The sequence below is a fragment of the Stylophora pistillata genome, chromosome 9 (genome assembly GCF_964205215.1).
Source record: "Stylophora pistillata chromosome 9, jaStyPist1.2, whole genome shotgun sequence".
NCBI classification, from domain to species: domain Eukaryota; kingdom Metazoa; phylum Cnidaria; class Anthozoa; order Scleractinia; family Pocilloporidae; genus Stylophora; species Stylophora pistillata.
The window spans coordinates 28,811,543-28,831,273 of NC_142527.1; the positions used below are offsets into that span (position 1 = coordinate 28,811,543).

General features: G+C 37.4%; 1 protein-coding gene across 2 annotated transcripts; it reads left to right on the forward strand.

Moving 5' to 3' along the window:
• Positions 1-211: 211 nt before the first annotated feature.
• On the forward strand, positions 212-19,645 carry LOC111338156 (prestin). 2 transcript variants are annotated; one of them, XM_022944585.2, is made up of 18 exons: positions 212-1,630; positions 3,672-3,782; positions 4,146-4,393; positions 5,114-5,278; positions 5,891-6,043; positions 8,558-8,640; positions 9,033-9,180; positions 9,302-9,412; positions 9,999-10,076; positions 10,584-10,679; positions 11,082-11,188; positions 12,404-12,473; positions 12,661-12,903; positions 14,683-14,820; positions 15,900-15,954; positions 16,371-16,483; positions 16,987-17,058; positions 18,006-19,645. In XM_022944585.2, the coding sequence occupies exons 1-18, from the start codon at positions 1,297-1,299 to the stop codon at positions 18,030-18,032; spliced, it is 2,352 nt and encodes a 783-aa protein (XP_022800320.1). In that variant the 5' UTR covers positions 212-1,296; the 3' UTR covers positions 18,033-19,645. The 2 variants fall into 2 exon arrangements, with proteins under 2 accessions (XP_022800320.1, XP_022800329.1); XM_022944594.2 differs by having other exon boundaries at positions 214-1,630; positions 18,002-19,645.
• The last annotated feature ends 86 nt before the right edge of the window (positions 19,646-19,731 follow it).

Consider the following 19,731-nt stretch of genomic DNA (forward strand, 5'->3'; position numbering starts at 1 on the left):
CTAATTTTGCATTCTGGACACTAGTGTCCGACTTTTCATTTTTTGGACACTAGTGGCCGATTTTGCGTTTCGCGTTGCGTAAGAAAGGAAACAGGGATGGGTGGGAGGGGGGGGGGCTGTCGAGGACTTATTCTTTCTTCAAAAGAGAAAAGCCAACCAAAATCTCAGTTTAATTCGAAAAACTCGCGAACAGTTAATGGTCGGTCTTTCTGCCCTGAAGAGTTATGGAATGGATTAACCGTTATTATTAAAAACTGGATCATTGGATAATGCAATTCAAGACTTTTTATTGGCTTAGCCATTATGGTATATGAGCCAATATACCATAATCTACAAATATGACAAGCGTACGCGTCAGCTTAGAATTAAAAGGGAGCTAAAAAATTTAAGATTTGGTAAAATTTGCCTAATATCTTTGGGGTGTTTTTAATAAAACAATTATTCCACTCGCGCTTGTTGGATATAAGATGATTATAGCCAACTCGGCGCTACGCACCTCGTTGGCTATCTATCATCTCATATCCAACGCGCACTCGTGGAATAATTGTTAATTATACAATCTCGAGAAAGGAGGTTTCTTCACACACTTTGATTCTGTCCGTCAACCCCACAACAAGTTCCTATTTCGAAAGGCGGAACATTGGCAGTTCTGATAGCTTGAGGATACTAAATAGGAAATTACCCAGAGTTTTCCCAATTGACAAAAATTACGGTCGATATTTTCGGGATTAAAAATGCTTGATATCTAAGGAGAAAGGTGAGAATGTGCTTACATAGTAATAGAGGCAAAAACCCTTGTCGCGCGCATGCCAGTGACGCCTCCTCTATCGGAAAACAGTTCAAGGTGATAACGCACGCGTGTGGAGTAGAGTAATCTATCTAGTGATCTTTTGGGACGCAAAAGTTTAGACAAGTCAGCGATAGATTTTTTGTTTACTGCTACACACAGTAGATGGCCGCTCCGAAGATTGACAGCTGTACAGTTTACGTTTCCTTCAGTTTCATGATCAGCTAATATGTTCCTTCGACTTCTTTGGCTCGAAGATGCTGTAAACTAACCAGTTAGGAACACTCGCCTTAAGTATACAGAAGACAAATGTGTGGAACGTAAAAATGCTGTGGGAACAAGTGAAATCGTGCAAGGATATTCGTGCAGAGAAAACAGGATGCGAGAGCTTACCTCACCGGCTCGCGATATTTCGTCAGCTGTTTAACCTGTCGATCATCAGCGAGTTGTTTTGAAACAAAATCTTTAAAATTTATGAAAAGTCAACTGAAAGTCACACATCAAGGACTATGAAGGATTTAGGAGAATCGGAATGTCCGCCGTTGATAACTCGTCAACGCCGAAGACGATACAGAATCAATTTGTCTCGACATGTTTACAATGAACAAGAATTCACTGAGTCGTTTATCAATCAAGAGGAATACACAGCGAGCTCTGAATTTGAACCCTCTTCCTTTGCAAAAACATTAAGGCGAAATTTCCTGCCATCTAGATGTACGTGTAAAGAAATCTTACAATCATGGTTTCCCATAGTGGAATGGCTACCAGCGTATAATGTTCGGCGTGACTTAGCGCACGATATAGCAGGAGGGATAACCGTGGCGATCATGCATATTCCTCAAGGTAAGAAGAGTAAACTGCAAACAGCATTAAATATCCTTAAAAAAGTAGCCAATTAGTAATAATTTTCAACAAATAATTGGTAAATTTTGGCGAGATTTCCACACAGTTTCGTACAGTTCTTGGATAAAGATATCTAACAACGGCGAAAGCAATAGATTACCCTCGGGACTACGGCTTTGTTCTAGAATTATGGGATTATATGGAAATCTCTGTTATATTTTTGGTCAGGAGACTATTAATCGCAACAACTGCTACCCCTACTGTCTCTACCTGCACCTGCGAAAGAATGAATGCACTCTTCCCCCCATGTTGTGACTATTGGGGATGACATACATATAACGATCTCTACTGCGAGGATCGTGCATCATACGTATCTACAACCGCAGTTCAAAATATATGAACTTCATATATTTCATTGTATCTGATTTATCATCACAGGTTTATTACGAATCAACTTAACGGCCTGCTCCCAGTTGGCTTGTTAGCTCAATTGGTAGAGCACTGCACTAGTATTGCAGAGGTCAGTGGTTCAAATCGTACAGCCTGATTTTTTTTCAGGTCTGAGTTTCGCTATTGCATAAATAGCGCCCTCTACTGCGAGGATCGTGCATCATACGTATACATATGAAACTTGTACTGTAGTACTAGGCCAACCCCATACATGTAACACCCTATATTAACATCACTCCCAGTGCCCAATTGATAAGATGAAGCAAATCCTGTGTTCTGATTGGCTACTCAAGCAGGCAAGATGGGCCTTTCTTGCCTGCTTGGGATTGCCTGCATTGATCTTGCGCATGAAAAAAATAAAATTAGAACAACGATTGTAATTCTTGAACAATTTTGGCGATGGAAATGCAAAAAGCAGCAGAAGATAGTCTGAGCAAAGAAGACAGAAAGGACTTGTGAGTTTGTTGTGCTACAAACACAGCTGGCTTTCTTTCCTGGCTCTCAAAGTAAACAAGTCATTTCTTAATTCTTAAAAGAGCCAAATCTTTTTGCAATATAATAATTCCTTTATTAACCAAGCTTGTTTGGTCAAGATGGCTGGATATTAGCCTTGTTTTTTTTTTGAGACTTCGTCCCAGTACATAAAAATGCAAAAAAAAAGAACGCGACCAATATCCAGCCATCTTGACCGAACAAGCTTGGTTGATAATGAATATGTATTCAGTAGACACTAATTAAAGCAAGTTGCAAATTAATTCTATCAAGTAATCTCTTTAAATAAAATTAATTCGGCCTTCAACAGACACTCCTTTTAGTGGCAATTGTGAGTTGGAACCTTAGTTTACCCTCTAACTCCCATGATCTGATTGCTAATTCTCCCCTCTTGCTGCTACATATTTCCTTGTGAATTAGTTGGCAAAATTTCATGTGAGATCAACAGGGCTTGACACTTATAACAGTAGCCAACTAGCCACAGACTAGTAGAAATTCAGTTTTGGTGAATGGTTTTTTATTTCCGCCTGTCAGTTTGGCTAGCAAACAAACTGAAATTGTCGTGATATCTAAGTTGTCACTAGCCACTTGGCTAGTAAATTGAAAAGTTAGTGTCGAGCCCTAGATCAAGATAACAAGTTATACCTGATAAATTTGAATATTCTCATTACCTCCTTTGCTGAATAATGTATGGATTTTGTAAGGATTTAAAGCTACATCTTGATAATTTCCAGGAATCAAAAGGTTAATTAGAAAGTGCATTAAGAAATGAGAGTTTCACTTTTCCCTGATTACATTTTCAGATGACATGCCTTGACTTTGAATTTTCTTCTACTAAAAAATCTTCATACTATCTCTCCAAAACAACCAGATAGTGGAAACATTTCAACTCTCTTTGTTTATTGTGGAGTTAAACAATCAATAGCTGATTTGTATGATTTACTGAACTTGTATTCACCTTTGAACTTTCAGAAGTAATTAGCTGAAACATTTCTCTCCTTCTAAAAAAGCAGCATGTTACAGAATAGTCATGCCCACAAAAAATCCCAAATGAATATGATAAATATTGCATCTGTCTGATCTTGTTGTCATGTTTCAGGTCTGGCATATGCATTGCTAGCATCACTTCCAGCTGTTACAGGACTGTACACAGCTTTTGTTCCTATTCTTGTTTATATGGCAATGGGGACATCCAGGCATATATCTTTAGGTAAAATACTAATTGTAAGCACAAGAAGTGTTAATTTAAATGATTTCAAAATTTCGAAAGAACAAAAACTGACATCTCTGTGCAAAGTCTGTAAACACTAAATGAGCATGTAAGACATAAGGTTTGATATGTATCCTAGTGGTCAATTTTCTGTTATCAAATATTCATTGTGATTGAAAGGTTCTGTATAACAGGTGTATAGATCCAAATGAAGAATGTAAAAGATTCCCAATTTTAAAAACTTATCAAAACCTTTTCTTTTCTCAAATGCTTATTAGGAACTTTAATTAATTAAATATAATTTTACAAAATAATGTTGATAGTTTTGAAATTAGAATCTAAATCATGATAATTTAATTATAGGAACATTTGCTGTGGTTTGTCTAATGGTTGGTCACGTTGTTGACAGAGAAGTAGAGCATTCTTTGTCACCCACGCCAACAGCACCAGCTACTACCAACCAGCCCCCTGGTGGCTCAACTGGTGTAGTATTACAGAATTCAATTTATAAGCATGAGTCTGATGGCAGTTCGCTGGATGAACAGGACTTGCTGGATGAAAAGAAGTTAGAAGTTGCCGTGGCACTTTCAATGCTTGTTGGTCTTCTACAGGTGGGATCCCTCTGAACAGATGGTTTATTTTGATTTGTTTGTTAGTGATAGTTTTAACCCACCTATAAACTTTTGTGTGATTTTATTGGCTTGTTTAAGTCATGTGGTGTAAAATCACAGGACACTTTTGCATAGAATGAAATTGAATGAAAGAGTTATGAAGGAAATAAACTCCTTCCTGGCTGGCTGGTATGTCTGCTATTAATTTCCTTGGCTGAGGGATTGTCCTCAATAATCTACATTTCCCGTGAAGCTTTGCTTCTTGGCCAATTATTTATTTTTTGGACAATCTCTCAAGCATGGACATTATTAGCTGACATACCAGCCACCTAAAGGGGTTTATTTACTAATAAATTAGTTTGATGTTCTTTTTATGTTCTCTTAAGTCTTTAATTACAGGTCACTTTTTTTTATTAAACAACTAGTCCCAGATACACCACTTCAAGCAAAATACAATAAAAGTACAATTAAAGACAGAACAATAAAAATGTAGAAAAAGTATAAATTACCTTAAAATTATTCAAAGTCAAGTTATTTCAGATCTAAATGATGATATTGGTTTCAATGTTTGTGTGAAATTATTTTAAGATTTAGCATTCCTCATCACTTCTGGCAAAGTGTATTATAGCTTTGCTGTGCAAAATCTCTAGGACCTAAGTCAATAAGTTGTCGAATTAACATTTGGCAAGTCCAGTTTTATTTGATTGATTTTCTTTGCAGCTTTTAATGGGTCTATTCAAGCTTGGTTTTGTGGCAGTTTATTTATCTGATCCTATCATTAGCGGTTTCACAACTGGTGCAGCAATTCTGGTTTTCACCAGTCAGGTGAAACACATCCTGGGATTAGAGGTTCCACGATATTCTGGAGCATTCGCTGTAGTTAAGGTTTGTATTCATCTTGAGCATTTGTTAAATATATTTTTCACCTTTGGAGGGAGGAGGTGTGAACCAACATAGAGATTTCATTATTGTTCAGTGAAGTAATTAATACATAAATTTACAATGTAACTGAGAAACTGTAAGGTTGGTTAAGATATCCATTCAGCTGACTAGCACTGAGGAGTCATCTTCATCACATTTATGTTTGTAGTAGGTAATGTTTTATCTGTGCAAGGACCTGGTAACAATAGTTTATAACATTACTATGCCCTTGAAAGGAACTGAGCAGGAGCAACATGGTAGAAAAGTGCTCAAAAGAAGACTCCCTTTTAATACTAACTCTCTTGTTCGTTTTGTTTGAATATATTTTTCTTTGCTTTCCTTAATGACTTTAATACATGTAATTTTGGAAACTTGAGGCTTATTTTGCTATTCTTATCACCCAATTACTTGACAAAATAAGTCTGTGATAACCCTCATTACTTTTTCATTTGAATGTGAAAATATTCAGTGGAAGGGAATGTGTAACAAGATCATTGATTGCTGCACCTGTAGGATTTACTAGTTTGATTTTTTGTTTGCTTGTTTTTCTGATATCTTATTTTTTTTTTGTTTCAGACCTATTTATTTATGTTCAAGAATATTACTCTTTCTGTACCAGGATCAGTTATCACTGGGGTTGTCTGTATCCTGATCCTGATTGCTCTGAAGTACATCAGTGAGAAGCTGAAGCACAAAATGAAATTTCCTATACCAGCTGAATTAATAGTGGTGAGTGAGTGTATCTTCTCCCAATAGTATCCATGCATTATCCAGTAAACAGGTAATGAGTGTATACAAAATTATCAAGTAGATTTTGTTATCTTGATCTGACACCAAATTCTCCTGAAAAAAAAAATTGCGCAGAATATAGCTCAATTGGTTAGTGCGCCGGATTGTTTTGTGCAGGAGGTCGAGGGTTCAAGGCCCGGTCAGACCAACACTCATGGTCTTAAAATAACTGAGGAGAATTTGCTACCTTTCTATAACAAGAAATGGATAGATATTCTTAGACTAGTCTTCTCGGATAAGGACGAATAAACCGTCTTAATAGCTTTGCCTTTAAAAGAAATTATAAAACCTTTCTATTATAAAGCCAATGATAACGGAAACAGCTCATACCCTATTCTCTTTAGCTTCTCGTCTTCTTTGAACAATGCAGCAGCAGTATATATAATTAGATTATTTTTACTCTCCTTCTTTTCTTCTTTTTCTTTTCTTTTCTTTTCTTTTTTCTTTTCTTTTTTTTCTCCTATTTTTCTTTTTTATTATAAATTCTAAATGTGGTATAATTATTATCGTGCTGTTTCAATAAGTCTAGTATTCATTCTATATATTTATATTAAGAACTATTCTCTTAATACCCTAATTTATTATTACCTCACACTTGCATCTTGGACCTCTCTATTACTTAAATGGGACAGTGACCAACATGAAAGCTACGGCCACTTTGGTCGCTGTGCACACATATACAAACCTGCATGATATCTACTTCTCATTATCTTCTTCACCTAGTTATATAAGTCATCTTATACTGTATTAATCAGGGCTGGGGGAATTATGCACTATTTTATGAGAAATTGTGCACCATTTTTTCTGTGATTATGCACCAAAGTTAGCAAATTATGCAAGTTGTGCAATATTAAAAGTATTGAATTTTACATACTAATAATTATTTTAAATTTATCTGTAAGTCCATGTTAAGAAAACCTAGTTATTTAACAATTATTCCACGAGCGCGCGTTGGATATGAGATGATAGATAGCCAACGAGGCGCGTAGTGCCGAGTTGGCTATAGTCATCTCATATCCAACAAGAGCGAGTGGAATAATTGTTTTATTAAAAACGTTAAATTAAGTTATTAAATTTTATTAAATTTTATTAAATTTTTAGCTCCCTTTTAATTTTAAGCTGACACGTACGCTTGCCATATTTGTAGATTATGGTATATTGGCTGATATACCATAATGGCTAAGCCAATAAAAAGTCTTGAATTGCATTATCCAATGATCTAGTTTTTAATAATAATAATTATTTGCCAGGATATTGCTTAACTCTCTCTTTGGCTGTTGTATTGTCTTTTTTTTCCTTTGGTTTGAAAAAACTTTCCATTTTAAACACGAAAAGAACAGAAAAGAAAGTTACTGTAATCAATTTACCAAAATGGCACCATTTTTCTTTTGGAAGCGTTGATTGGTTCTTTTTCTTCCAATCATATTGCTTGTAAGTCAACAATTAGAGCCCAGGTCTCCAGGAGCAAGAGACAAGAGGCCTGTTCGATTTTACTTATTTTCCTGCGTGTTTGACACAATCTTTTTGATTAAAAATACAGTTTTAGCCATCAAAATTCACTACAATCTGAAAAACTATTTTAAAAAGTTTTGAAGGTAGGAAAATTTATCTTTTAGGACATGTTTTTTTTTAAATATAGAGAATTATGCAGAAATTATGCACTTTTCCCAGGACTATGCGAATTATGCATTTGTATAGGTAATCGCATGATTTCGAGTGCAATTTGGAATAAATAAGCACGAGTAAATTTTTTCAAAGACTAACAAAATTGCATGAGCCCATAGGGCGAGTGCAATTTGTGGTCTTTGGAAAAATTTACAAGTGCTTATTTATTCCAAATTGCATGAGAAAATCATGTGATTATCTATTAAAAATATACTGTACATGAAAAAATACAAGGTAGCTTCTCATAACTACGCAGAAGAAAAGCGCGTGCATCACGTGCAAAAATAATTTATTCAAATCCTGCAAGTGACATTGACCTTGACATTGACATTGACCAATCATTCTGTCCAATCAGAATGTCTGGTTTGTTTCTTTCTTTGCACTGAATTAACTCTCTTCTGCACTCAATTAACTCTCTTCTGCACTGAATTAACTGAAAACTGCATTCATCTTAACCAATCAGAACTGAGAAATTTTTTCATGTATATTATTAGAGCTAAAATTATGTGCTTTTGCATCAGCACATAATTCCCCCAGCCGAGATTAATTTGAATAGTGTGAAATAAACTTGGACTTTGCTGTTAGTAGCTTCCCTATACGTGAATTTACATATCAGTGGTACAACTGTCCCTAATTCAAGAACTGTATATAAATTTATCTACTGAAGCTGTTTTTCTCATCTTGGATGAAGTTCTGGAACTCTGCAGTATTCACTGAAAGCTTTTTCTGTATTGTCAGAAACCCTGAAAGATTGATTCATCTGATGTGTAATTATGTTGTTGGTTGTAGGTTGTTCTCGGGACAGTGGTGTCCTATTTTGTTGGATTAAATGAAAAATTTCAAGTTTCAGTTCTGCATGACATTCCTAAGGGGTAAGAGCCACTGAAATACAGTCATATGATTGAAGTGTAAATTGTAACTGTGTTAATTATAAACTAACTCTTTACAATAACTTCCCTTGCACATACATGTACTTGTACCCTACACTCTGTAGAATTGAATTAATGTGTTTTGTCTTGCTTACAGTCTTATCATCTCTATCTTTGTCATAGTTCATTTTACTTTGTACATTGTATGTATACCTGAAACAAACAAATAAATGAGAAAAATATCTTGGATTATAGACATGTTTGACACTGATCAATTGATATAATATACTTTCATTCTCACTAATATGTTTTGATACATTTGATACATTTTGAATTATTTTGCAAATTAATGATACCAAAAATGATTTCACCAAAATGTTTAATTACTCACCCAGGTTACGAGTACCATCTGCTCCGTCTTTCATGCTAATGGGCAATATCGTGACAGATGCCATAGTGATCTCCATTGTTATATTTGCTACAAACATATCTTTGGCCAAAACATTTGCCAAGAGGAATAATTATGTAATTGATTCCAATCAGGTTGGTAGATACAAAATGGTGTTTGTTGGTTCATCTGACTTAATCTGATTTGGGGTAATCTTGAAATGTTTTAGTTAACAGATCACTGATACATATTAAGTAAATTTTTGTTTGTTTGCAGGAACTGATTGCTTGTGGATCTGCAAATGTACTTGGTTCCTTTTTTTCTTGTTTCCCTGTGAGTGGTTCACTTTCCAGGTCAGTGATTCAAGAGAGCATTGCAAGAACACAGGTGAGTCGTGAATACAATGTACAATCATTGTAAGTAGAGTTGTAGCTAAGAAATTACCCTGCTGGCTGAAATTTCAAGTGAGATGGCAGAAAGGTGGCGAATGATTGTTAGTGTGTAACCTCAGAAGTGCCCATTGTGCTTTACCAAGCAATCACTGGCCAAAAGTCCAGCCAGTGACTGCCACTTTTTCGTATGGTGAATTTCGCCAGCAGTTGGTGCTTAGGGACAACCTTGTATAGGCCAGTTTTAGAAGCTTAAAATAAATGAATTTGTTATAGCCTTCTTCAGTTTGCCAATTCATTAACTTTCTTGCCTGAGTCGTTTATTCCAATTTAAGTACTAACAAATTAAAAGCTAAACATACAGGGTTACTATGTTTCTATTGTAGTCAGCCATTATTTGGCAATATGTCTTACAAAATACTCCCCCAAAGAAACACTCTATGCAGTTAGGGGACAAGGACATGGTGGATGATAACTTTTGAATTGCTGTCTGTAAAAAGTGATTGGTACATTAGATTTGCTAGAAACTACATGTAACAGACTAAGTGACATATTTCATGTATAGAATTTTTTTTTTTTTGCAGCTCTGCAGCATCCCAGTTGTTGTAGTCATTATCATGGTGTTGCTTTTTATAGCACCTCTTTTCTATCACTTGCCAAAGGTCAGTTTACCCTGCCTGCAGTGCACTCACAGTCTGAAAAATGTGCTCAGATTTGCTCTATTGTAATGCCATGATACTGATTGTGCATTGACTATGATCATGTCAAATTTTAGTTGTTTGTTGCATAATATTATTAGAATGTTGGGTGTTCCTGGTTTCCAAGGTGATGATGCCTGTTACTCTGGGCCTCATCCTCACCAAGCTCCGTGCTGGGTATTTAGTCTTGAGGGAGAGATGGAGGGTGTGAGGAGAGAACAGGGGATAAGAAGAAAAGTCTTAAGAGCATGGACAAGGAATAACAACATACATGTACAGTCATGTGATGGCACTGGAATTTAGAATCAAACCCAGGTCACAGCTTTGGAAGCACAAGCCTTCTCACTGCTGAGACACCTTTGCTTACATCCTCCTGTGTCCCTCTCTACCCTCACTTGACACTTTGTGGAAAATGTTGTAGAATACTAAACAATTTGTTTTTCTTTTCTTTGTTGTTTTCTCACTTGGCAGGCGATACTGGCTGCTGTAGTAGTTGTTGCACTAAAGGGGTTGTTTCGACAGTTTAGCAGACTGGTACAGTTGTGGAGAATGTGTAAGCCTGATGCTGTAAGTTTACTGAAATCCTTGTTGTTCTTTAAAAATGATGAAGATTAAAATATTTCTGAGTATTGTAATTGTCATTCTTCATTTTAATCATTATCATCGTATGACCAACATTACTGTTATAATAATTGTAAAATAAATATAGTTTTTCTTTTAATTTCAATTTTTAATGAGATTGTTAATAATTACTCTTTGATTTTTAATTAATAGATGACAATTAATAATTAATTTAATGATAAATATGATTTTTCAATAATTGATATTCAGTTATTCTCAGCGTTCATGTTTGTAGGTCTACTGTTAACTTTTGCAAATTTAAGCAGTAAAACAGATCTTCAAGTATACAATTAACTGTTTCATAGTCATGAAGATGGTTGCTTTCTCTCAATAATTGTCTCCCTTTAGGTTGTTTGGTTTGCTGCTTGGTTAGGAGTGGTACTGCTTGGTATTGACATTGGATTAGGAGTTGGTGTCATCATGGCATTGTTAGTGGTAATCTGGAAGTCATCCAGGTCAGAATAACTAATAATATTAATAATAGTAATATTAATATTATAATATTAATAATATTATAATATAATTATTATAATATTATTATAATACTAATAATATTCTAATAACCCAGAATAACTAACTTTTGTTACTTGACTGTGTACAAAAGCCAATAATAATAATAACCTTTATTTTAAGAGGGTGACACCAATTACTTTTGAAAGTATTCTCCCTAGTGGCCCTCTAAAACACCCACCCACCCCACCCCAGGGGAGGACATCCATCACACAGTAATCTCGTGTGCGGGAAATTAACGTCTCCTACCCCAACCCTGCAGGAGACAGGACCTCTATTTATTCATCCCTATCTGAGAAGACTAGAATGTCTAACCAATAGCACACAATACCCAGAAATCACCTTCATTTGTTAATATGTGAATAAAGGGGGTGTAATTTTCTAAAAAAAAAAATGTGGCACTGCATCGTGAATAGTTGTTATTCACTTGACTCTGATGATGACTTCCGCACAGGTTGTCAAAACATCAGTCACCACCATCAGCAAAAGTCCTTCTCAAGACTACACTTACCCGGACGATCACACTACACTTTCACAAGATAATTTTGTTTTATCAACTGAGTTGACGATGTTAATTGACTACCATAAAGAGTTTGTAAAGCTGACGTCTCGATTTGCTCTGACAGTTGGCTAACACTCAAAAGGGTCAGCCGAAGAAACTCTATATAGTGGCCAATTTTGAGGAGCAGGGATGACGCAGTGGTGAGAGCACTTGCCTCCCACCACTGTGGCCCGGGTTCGATTCCTGGACCTGGCATCACATGTGGGTTGAGTTTGTTGTTGGTTCTCGTCCTTGCTCCGAGGGTTTTTCTCCAGGTCTTCCGGTTTTCCTCCCTCTGCAAAAAAAAAAAAAACAGCATTCCAAATTCCAATTCGATCTGGAAACAGTGGACAAGAGGAGCCACCCAGTGGAATGTCCATTGCTAAATTATTTATTTATTTATTATTTATTATTGACATTATCAGTTATTCAAGCAACTTTGTACGTACCCCTCCCCTAACCCAAAATTTCCCCTAATTTTGTGAGGTATAGTTTAGATTTTCAGCTTACCCAGTGGTGGGCGTTCCATTCTTTCCATGACTGAAAAGTTTTAAGTTAGTCATAATTCATTGCATTGTTTTTGTTTTTGTTTCATGTTTTTTCTTTTTTTAATTTCCAGACCTCCTGCTTCCCTTCTTGGTCAGATACCCAACACTGGAATTTACAGAGACATCCAAAGGATACCTTCAGTAAGTTGAAGACTGACTGCTGTACAGTTGAATTTGTGTGTTTTTCGAGGGGTAGGGGGTGGGAGATAAACATGGAGTCGTAAAGTGAAAATTTTTCAGGGAAGTCTGTTTTTCCACTCATCAGGTTAGATGGGGTCCAAGAGATTTATTGTTAAGTGATTATTGACTTTCATGTTTATTTCCGCAGGCACAGCCAATTCCTGGAATAAAAATTTTCAGATTTGAGTCTGCTATGTTTTACGCCAATTCAGAATACTTTCGGAGCACTTTGATAGAAATGACTGGAGTTGATCCACAGAATCCAAACAAACGCAGCCGCCTCGGTAGCTCAGCAGTGCGCTATAGACACCGTGAGGAGGATACTGGGGGCCCGGCAATAGAAATAACAAGGACTGTTGCTGTTTCAATAAACAGGGCTGTGGAGAATGGGGTAGAGTTTTAGTGATCTTTACATACACATAATATGCATACTTTATATGTATGGTTTTCCGCTGGCTGAGGGACGAAAGAAGCGGAAAACGTTTTTCTCACACGCAGCTGGGAGAATGGGTTCGAGTGTGTGGGGTGTCTCCAGGTCACATGGCATTTCAAGGTTCATTTGTTTTGTTGCCTTCTGCCATTGCCGGACCTTCCCCACCCACCCACCTACCCGCCATATGTTTTTGGGGATATAGGATTTCAAGTAGTGCCTTAGTTCCAGTTATTCGTGCATGTCAATCTTTTGTATCTAGGCTCATTTTCGGCTGTTTTGTTAGTGTTGTAACCCTAATGGTTCATTGTGTTGATATAATAAAGGTCGGGCTGCATGGTAGGCTTGGCATGGCTCCCAGTTGTGTGTGAGAACAGGGTTTTATTGCTGAGTTTGTCTGAGTGGTGTTTAAACCCAGCATCAGTATCTGTGTTCTCCATACTGATACGATGAATGTAAGAAGTTTATATATTTTGAACTGCGGTTATAGATACGTAAGATGCACGATCCTCGCAGTAGAGAGCGCTATTTATGCAATAGCGAAAATCAGACCTGAAAAAAAAAATATAAATAAAAGTTGGCTTGTTGGCTCAATTGGTAGAGCGCTGCACTAGTATCGCAGCGGTCAAGTGGTTCGAATCCCGTACAGGCCTGATTTTTTTCAGGTCTGATTTTCGCTATTGCATAAATAGCGGTCTCTACTGCGAGGATCGTGCATCATACGTATCAATAACCGCAGTTCAAAATATATGAACTTCATATATTCATCATATCTGATTTATCATCATGGGTTTATTACGAATCAACTTAACGGCCTGCTCCCAGTTGGCTTGTTAGCTCAATTGGTAGAGCGCTGCACTAGTATCGCAGAGGTCAGTGGTTCGAATCCCGTACAGGCCTGATTTTTTTTCAGGTCTGATTTTCGCTATTGCGTAAATAGCGCTCTCTACTGCGAGGATCGTGCATCATACGTATTCTCCATACTCTTCTCCGTACATTTCTTTTGGTACTGGGAAGGAGAATTTGTCTACCAATTAAAGTTCTCTTGGTTGTCAATCATTTCCTGTATTCTCACGATCTTAATGAATGACTCAGCTGTGTTGCTGTTAGGTTAAACTTTAGATGCTGGTCATATTTAGGGTTTAAAGGGTTCACCCAGAACCAAAATAATGACAATCAGGAGTCAGAGAAAAGAGAGAAATTCTGAGGAGTCAATGGGAACTCAAAGGAAAAACCAGAGAATTTTATGTGAGAAAAGTACTTGGGGGGGGGGGGGGAGGGGTGTTAAAGTTAACCCTGTACTCCCTAACATTGGTATTTCTATTCTCCTCACCATTCTCTTCTCATTTTCTATGGTGCTAACAAGGAGAATTTGTTTGTCAATCAGAGCTTTTATAGTGGTGATCTTTTCGTTTATTCTCATGACCTTTACATTTGGTCTAAGGGTGATTTTGTAAGGAGAAATCAGAAGCCAGACACTTAGGGGTTAAAGAGTGGATTGATGAAGGGGGCAAGTTTCTAAAGAAACTGTGGGCTGTATGTGGTTTTATTGATGAAGTTTGTAATGTAAATTTGCCACCGTAGAGGGTTTCTCAAGCTAATGTTTATCGGCGTTAGCCCCTCTTCATTCGCTGGGAGGAAGAGCAAAAATTATGAGAATTGTTTGACAGGCACTGGCGGAAAATATTGATATTTAAATCTACAGAATGTTATCTTTAATCATATTTTTTTCATTTTCAGGATGTGGAGGTTTCGCTTAATGATCTTGGTAATCAGCGGAGTCCCTCAGGATACGATCCAATCCCTACTCATGCCATCATAATTGACGCTAGCACTTTCAATTTTATTGACACCCAAGGTGTGAACACTCTGTTGCAGGTAGGAAATTGTTGTTGAGGATGTTGTTCCATTGTGGTTACATGGAAAAATGAACGTTCAATCGTTTGTCTCATGAGGTGGGAAGTTGTTGTCACAGCATTTGTGACCTTGGGCGCAATTGTTCCAAGGCCGATTAGCGCTAAGGTAATTTGGTAGTATCAACTAAGTTGAAAATGTAAATTGACCACCGTGAAGAGTGAAAAAGCTGACGTTTCGAGCGTTAGCCCTTCGTCAGAGCGAATGACGAAGGCTAACGCTCGAAACGTCAGCTTTTTAACTCTTCACGGTGGCCAACTTACAATTTCAACTTAGCTGAAATTACCAAATTACCTTGTTACCCCCACCGACGTAGCACCACAGTTTCTTTGGAAACTTACCCCCTTTATTCGATTAGCGCTAGCCCAAGGTTAAATTTGAATCCGGGTTTATTCCTTGTTCAGAAGCCTGTTTGGTGTAATTTTACCTTATTACTTTTAGAGCATTCAACCATCAACTTATCCTTAAAAAGAATGCTATTGAAGTTTCCTTAAAGTTTTCAGATCTGAAATCAGATTTCACACAAACCCTGGGTTATCTTAACTCTGATTTGAACAGCCCGGCCCTGGCCTTAAGTGTTCGTTGTTGGCTTTGAACAAGTGGTGGGTTTGTTTGCAAGGGTAACTAACTGCCTCCCGGTTAGCTCAATGGATAGAGCGCTGGACTGTTGTGCGGGAGGTCGAGGGTTCGAGCCCCGGCCGGACCAACACTCAGGGTCTTAAAATAATTGAGAAGAATTTGCTACCTTTCTATAACATTAGGAAATGGTTAGATATTCTAGTCTTCTCGGATAGGGACGAATAAATGGAGGTCCCGTCTCCTGCAGGGTTGGGGTAGGAGACGTTAATTTCCCACACACGAGATTACGGTGTGATGGATGTCACACAGTTAGGTTAACGAACCTTTGAACAACCCGGTCCTGGGTGGTTAGAGCCTTTAAAAGTAAATTGCCTTTTCCAGGAACACAACAAAAGACCCAGCCAGGACTGTACTCTTCGTCACTATTTGATGCGAAACCAATTATGTTTTCCTTTTCATTTCAGCTTGGTGTAGAATATGAAAAGATTGGAGTAAAATTCTATTTGGCGCACTGTCGATGTAAGTTGTTGTTAAGAATTACTTACTGTTCACAATTTTTGTCAATTCCGTTATTATGTGGCCGAAAAATAAAAAAGAAAGAAAAGCAGGCAAATTTTCAAACTAATTTTCGAAAAAGTATGGAAATTTAGAGCTACTCTCAGCTTCTACAGATGCTTGTTTCGAAGGTGAGATCTTTATCAGGAAGTTGTAACTGACGTAAATTCCCAGCATTACATTGTTTCGCGATGATAGGCCGGAGAAGTTCCGATTTTGGGAGCAAACCCTTGACAGCTATTATTCCGCTGAGGCCTCGGTGAATTTTGTATAAACCTTGGGCGTAGAATAGTGAAAAGTGAAACGAAGAAATATGTAAAGAAGTCTTGAATTTTATAAAAGTGGCGGGAAAATGTATGTCTTTGTGTTATTTGTTATAGATCACATACGAGAAATGTTAGAGAAAGCTGGCTTTACAGCAAGAATAGGAACAGAACATTTGTTTGTGTCTGTACATGACGCAGTGACACACGCTGTTGGAATTCACTCTGAGGTGAGGTTAGGGATTTGAATTTAACCCTTTCACGCGAAAGATCTCATTGGTAATTCTCTTTACTTTCTACAATACAATTCTTGTGATGTTAGTTCGAGGTATTAGGTATTGGATCAACTAATAATCCCCTAATATACACTTTTCTTAATTCTCATCACTCGTCTGCTTGATTTTGTATTAATAATTCGAGGAGAAACTCTGTCTTGGTCACTCACGAGAGTAAAAAGGTCAGAAAAAGAGTATCATGATGTTTTGTGCTCTCCTCTTTGACTGCGAGGGTCCCAAATTCCTGTATATAATGGTGGCTTTAAATAATCTTCCATGTATTTTACCAGAATAGCTCTCCTTAAGTTTTTGTGCGAATGTTTCCTATTTCGAAAAGTTGAGTGTAATACCTCTGTAAATGTAATGCAAAACGTCAATAAAGGGTGAGTCTATGGTGCATTATGCTCTAAGACTTCTTTCCTTTGTTTGTGTTTTTGTTTTTGTTTTTGTGGCTGTAGGATGCTTCCTATTCGTCTCCTGTGATGAGCGACACTGAATCAGCATTGGGGGCTGGACCTTCTAATCAACAGGTTTGTAAAACGTATTTTAAATAAGTAAATAAATTAAATTTTTAAAATCAAATTGTAGCCTAGTGTCTCATTTCTGCTGAAAGTTCTCCAGGTTTTATCAGGGTGAAGTAATTCTAGCTTGCTGGACCAGCGTCAGTTTCTCCCGTTTTTTTATTTTCAGGAGTGTGGAGACAAGTGCGAGGTGAGTGCAAGGCGTGGGGTGGACTCCATTGAATCAATAGCTCTTGATTGATAAATTTTTGTTTCCTTTGGTCATGACATATGTGCGTATGCACGTATGTGCGTATGTGCGTATGTGCGTAGGGTACATGCGTGCGCGGGAACATGCCTACGCACCAAAGGAAACAAATTAGAAATCAAGAGCTATCAATCCAGTGGAGTCCGCCCCACGCCTAGCACTCGCCTCGCACTTGCGTGCGGACGTGCGTACCTACGTGTGTGCGTGTGCGCGCACGTGCATGCACACGCACGTGCCTAAGTGCATGCCCACGTGCGTTTTTGCCGAAAAGGGCCGCTAAATTTTCGAAGTGAACAAACTGCGAAACATGATACCTCGAGTTATTCAACAGAACGATAGAACGGGGAGAACGGTGGATCGGCGGATCGACTCCCAATACAAAAGTCTCATAAAATGGATTTGCAATAAAATGAAAAAATTGTGTCCAGTTAACAGGCGAAATTAAAAGAAGCATCTTAGATAATCATTGTTGGAGCCCAGGGAAACTATGAGGGAACCATGAGGCGTTCGAGCCAATCCCTTTGAATTGTTATTGTGTTATTATTGTTATCATTATAGTCATTGTAAATATTATCATGTGAGACTAATATTTTGCAACACTACCTCATTATAAAAACCTTCAGTTCTTTTCAATGCTACAAAAGTTTTGCTATACTCGTAGCCACATGCAGTCTTTGTCTGTTTATTTCTTTTTTCTTTCGTCAGGTAGAAGAATGAATTACACTCGACGATTTGAAATGACTTGTGAAGCTAATCGAAGAACATAAGAAATCCCACACAAGGGATTTTAACTCATTTACTATTTTGCAACATGTAGATACCCAGAAGACGATTTCAATCATAACAAACGAAGAGTGTCCGATTTTTATTTCTCAGAATATTTCCAGTGAAATGAATGAATTTGCCATCTAGCTGAGATATCAAAACCTCTCACATAAGACGGTTTTTTTTTTTCCTGAGTTTAAAGTTCTACTCATTTTACGAGATATATTCTTTTTTCACATTTTCACTCGCGTGGTAAGCAGTCATATGAATTTATTGAAACAAAAGCTCGAAAATTTAGCTCCAGCGGGTTTATAATTTCGCTTGAACTCGGACGTTGATTTAAAAGGAAAATGGAAGGTTTGCACACAGGATAGAACCAGTCAATTATAACTAGGAGTGACTGGCTTCTAATTTCTCCATACAGTGTCACCCTTGAATCAAAGATAAAGCTCATGAGAATAAAGGAAATGATCACTAATTTTAGAAGCTGCTGATCATCAAACAAATTCCCTTTGTCAGTAGCACAGGAAATGTGAAAGAAATACTGTAGAGAATTTGAAAACTAATGTTAGGGTGAAGCGTTGAGAGAGAAAAGTGCAAGGACTATTAGGACGAAACCACCGTGTGCATAGCCTTGGGTAGATAGCGCACTGTGTTAACCCGGACACCCTAACATCAGTATGTAATTTCTCCCAACTGTTCTCCTTACATTTTCTCTGGTACTTTTAAGGAGAATTTATCCTGCAATCAAGAGCTTCTTGGAGATCCTGATTCATATCTTTCATTATCATGACTTTCATGTTTGATTCAATGGGTGATACTGCTGGCAGAAATCAGATGCGTATCACTTTTATAACCAACGTAAAGCGCGCGCTCTGATTGGTTAATGCAGCGTCCACCGTTTGCCCATGGGTGTGCGCTGCTGACGTGAGCAAATGCACGGATTGGTTTTTCGTGCGCGCTTGTTTATTCTGGTCACGTAAGATTTGTTACATAAAAGAAAACTCTTTTGCTACAATATATCAATGTTATGTTGTAAAACAGATGGTAAATGCCACAGTGTACACTATTGAGTTATGGATGCACTTGGGAGGTCTGCTAAGCACTCAAGATGCTAGAGTTGCTCTCGGCTATCGCCTCGTGTGATTTTAAGCTCATAAATAATTAGTCCCCCTACAGTAATACTGCATAATCACCCATTAAGATCATGTGAAAAAACCAAGTGATCGCCGATCAAAGAAGCTTTGACTGTTAAACAAATTCTCCTTGTCTGTGCCGAAGGAAATGGAGAAGAATATGGAAAATATGGATACTGATGTAAATGGCTCAAGGCAAAGTGAGAATTCATGTGAAAAAGTATCAACCATGTTTCTGCTTGGCGATACCGTCTCCTACGTTGAGCCTTGGAGTCTCGCACTATTTCTTAGAAATTGTAGTTTAACAAAATCAATATGAAAATAAGGAAAATTTCACAAGACTTGCAAAGGAAAATGACATGTTGATATATTTTTATTTCTGAGAGTGTAATTTGAAAGTGTAAATCTCGCACCCTGAATGAAAATAATCATTTTTATTAAAAATATTACAGTACTCTCTGAATCCTCGTATGTCAAGACCTACACGCAGGCACGAGATCAGGATTAAGGGCGAGAAGTCCCGGCACCAATTTA

Excerpts from the sequence above, each read along its gene's own strand:
- LOC111338156 (XM_022944585.2), top strand. The coding sequence starts at position 1,297 with ATGAAGGATTTAGGAGAATCGGAATGTCCGCCGTTGATAACTCGTCAA. Across the intron at positions 12,904-14,682 it reads ACAGGGCTGTGGAGAATGGG|GATGTGGAGGTTTCGCTTAA; the intron begins GTAGAGTTTTAG and ends TTTCATTTTCAG. Across the intron at positions 15,955-16,370 it reads CTATTTGGCGCACTGTCGAT|ATCACATACGAGAAATGTTA; the intron begins GTAAGTTGTTGT and ends TATTTGTTATAG.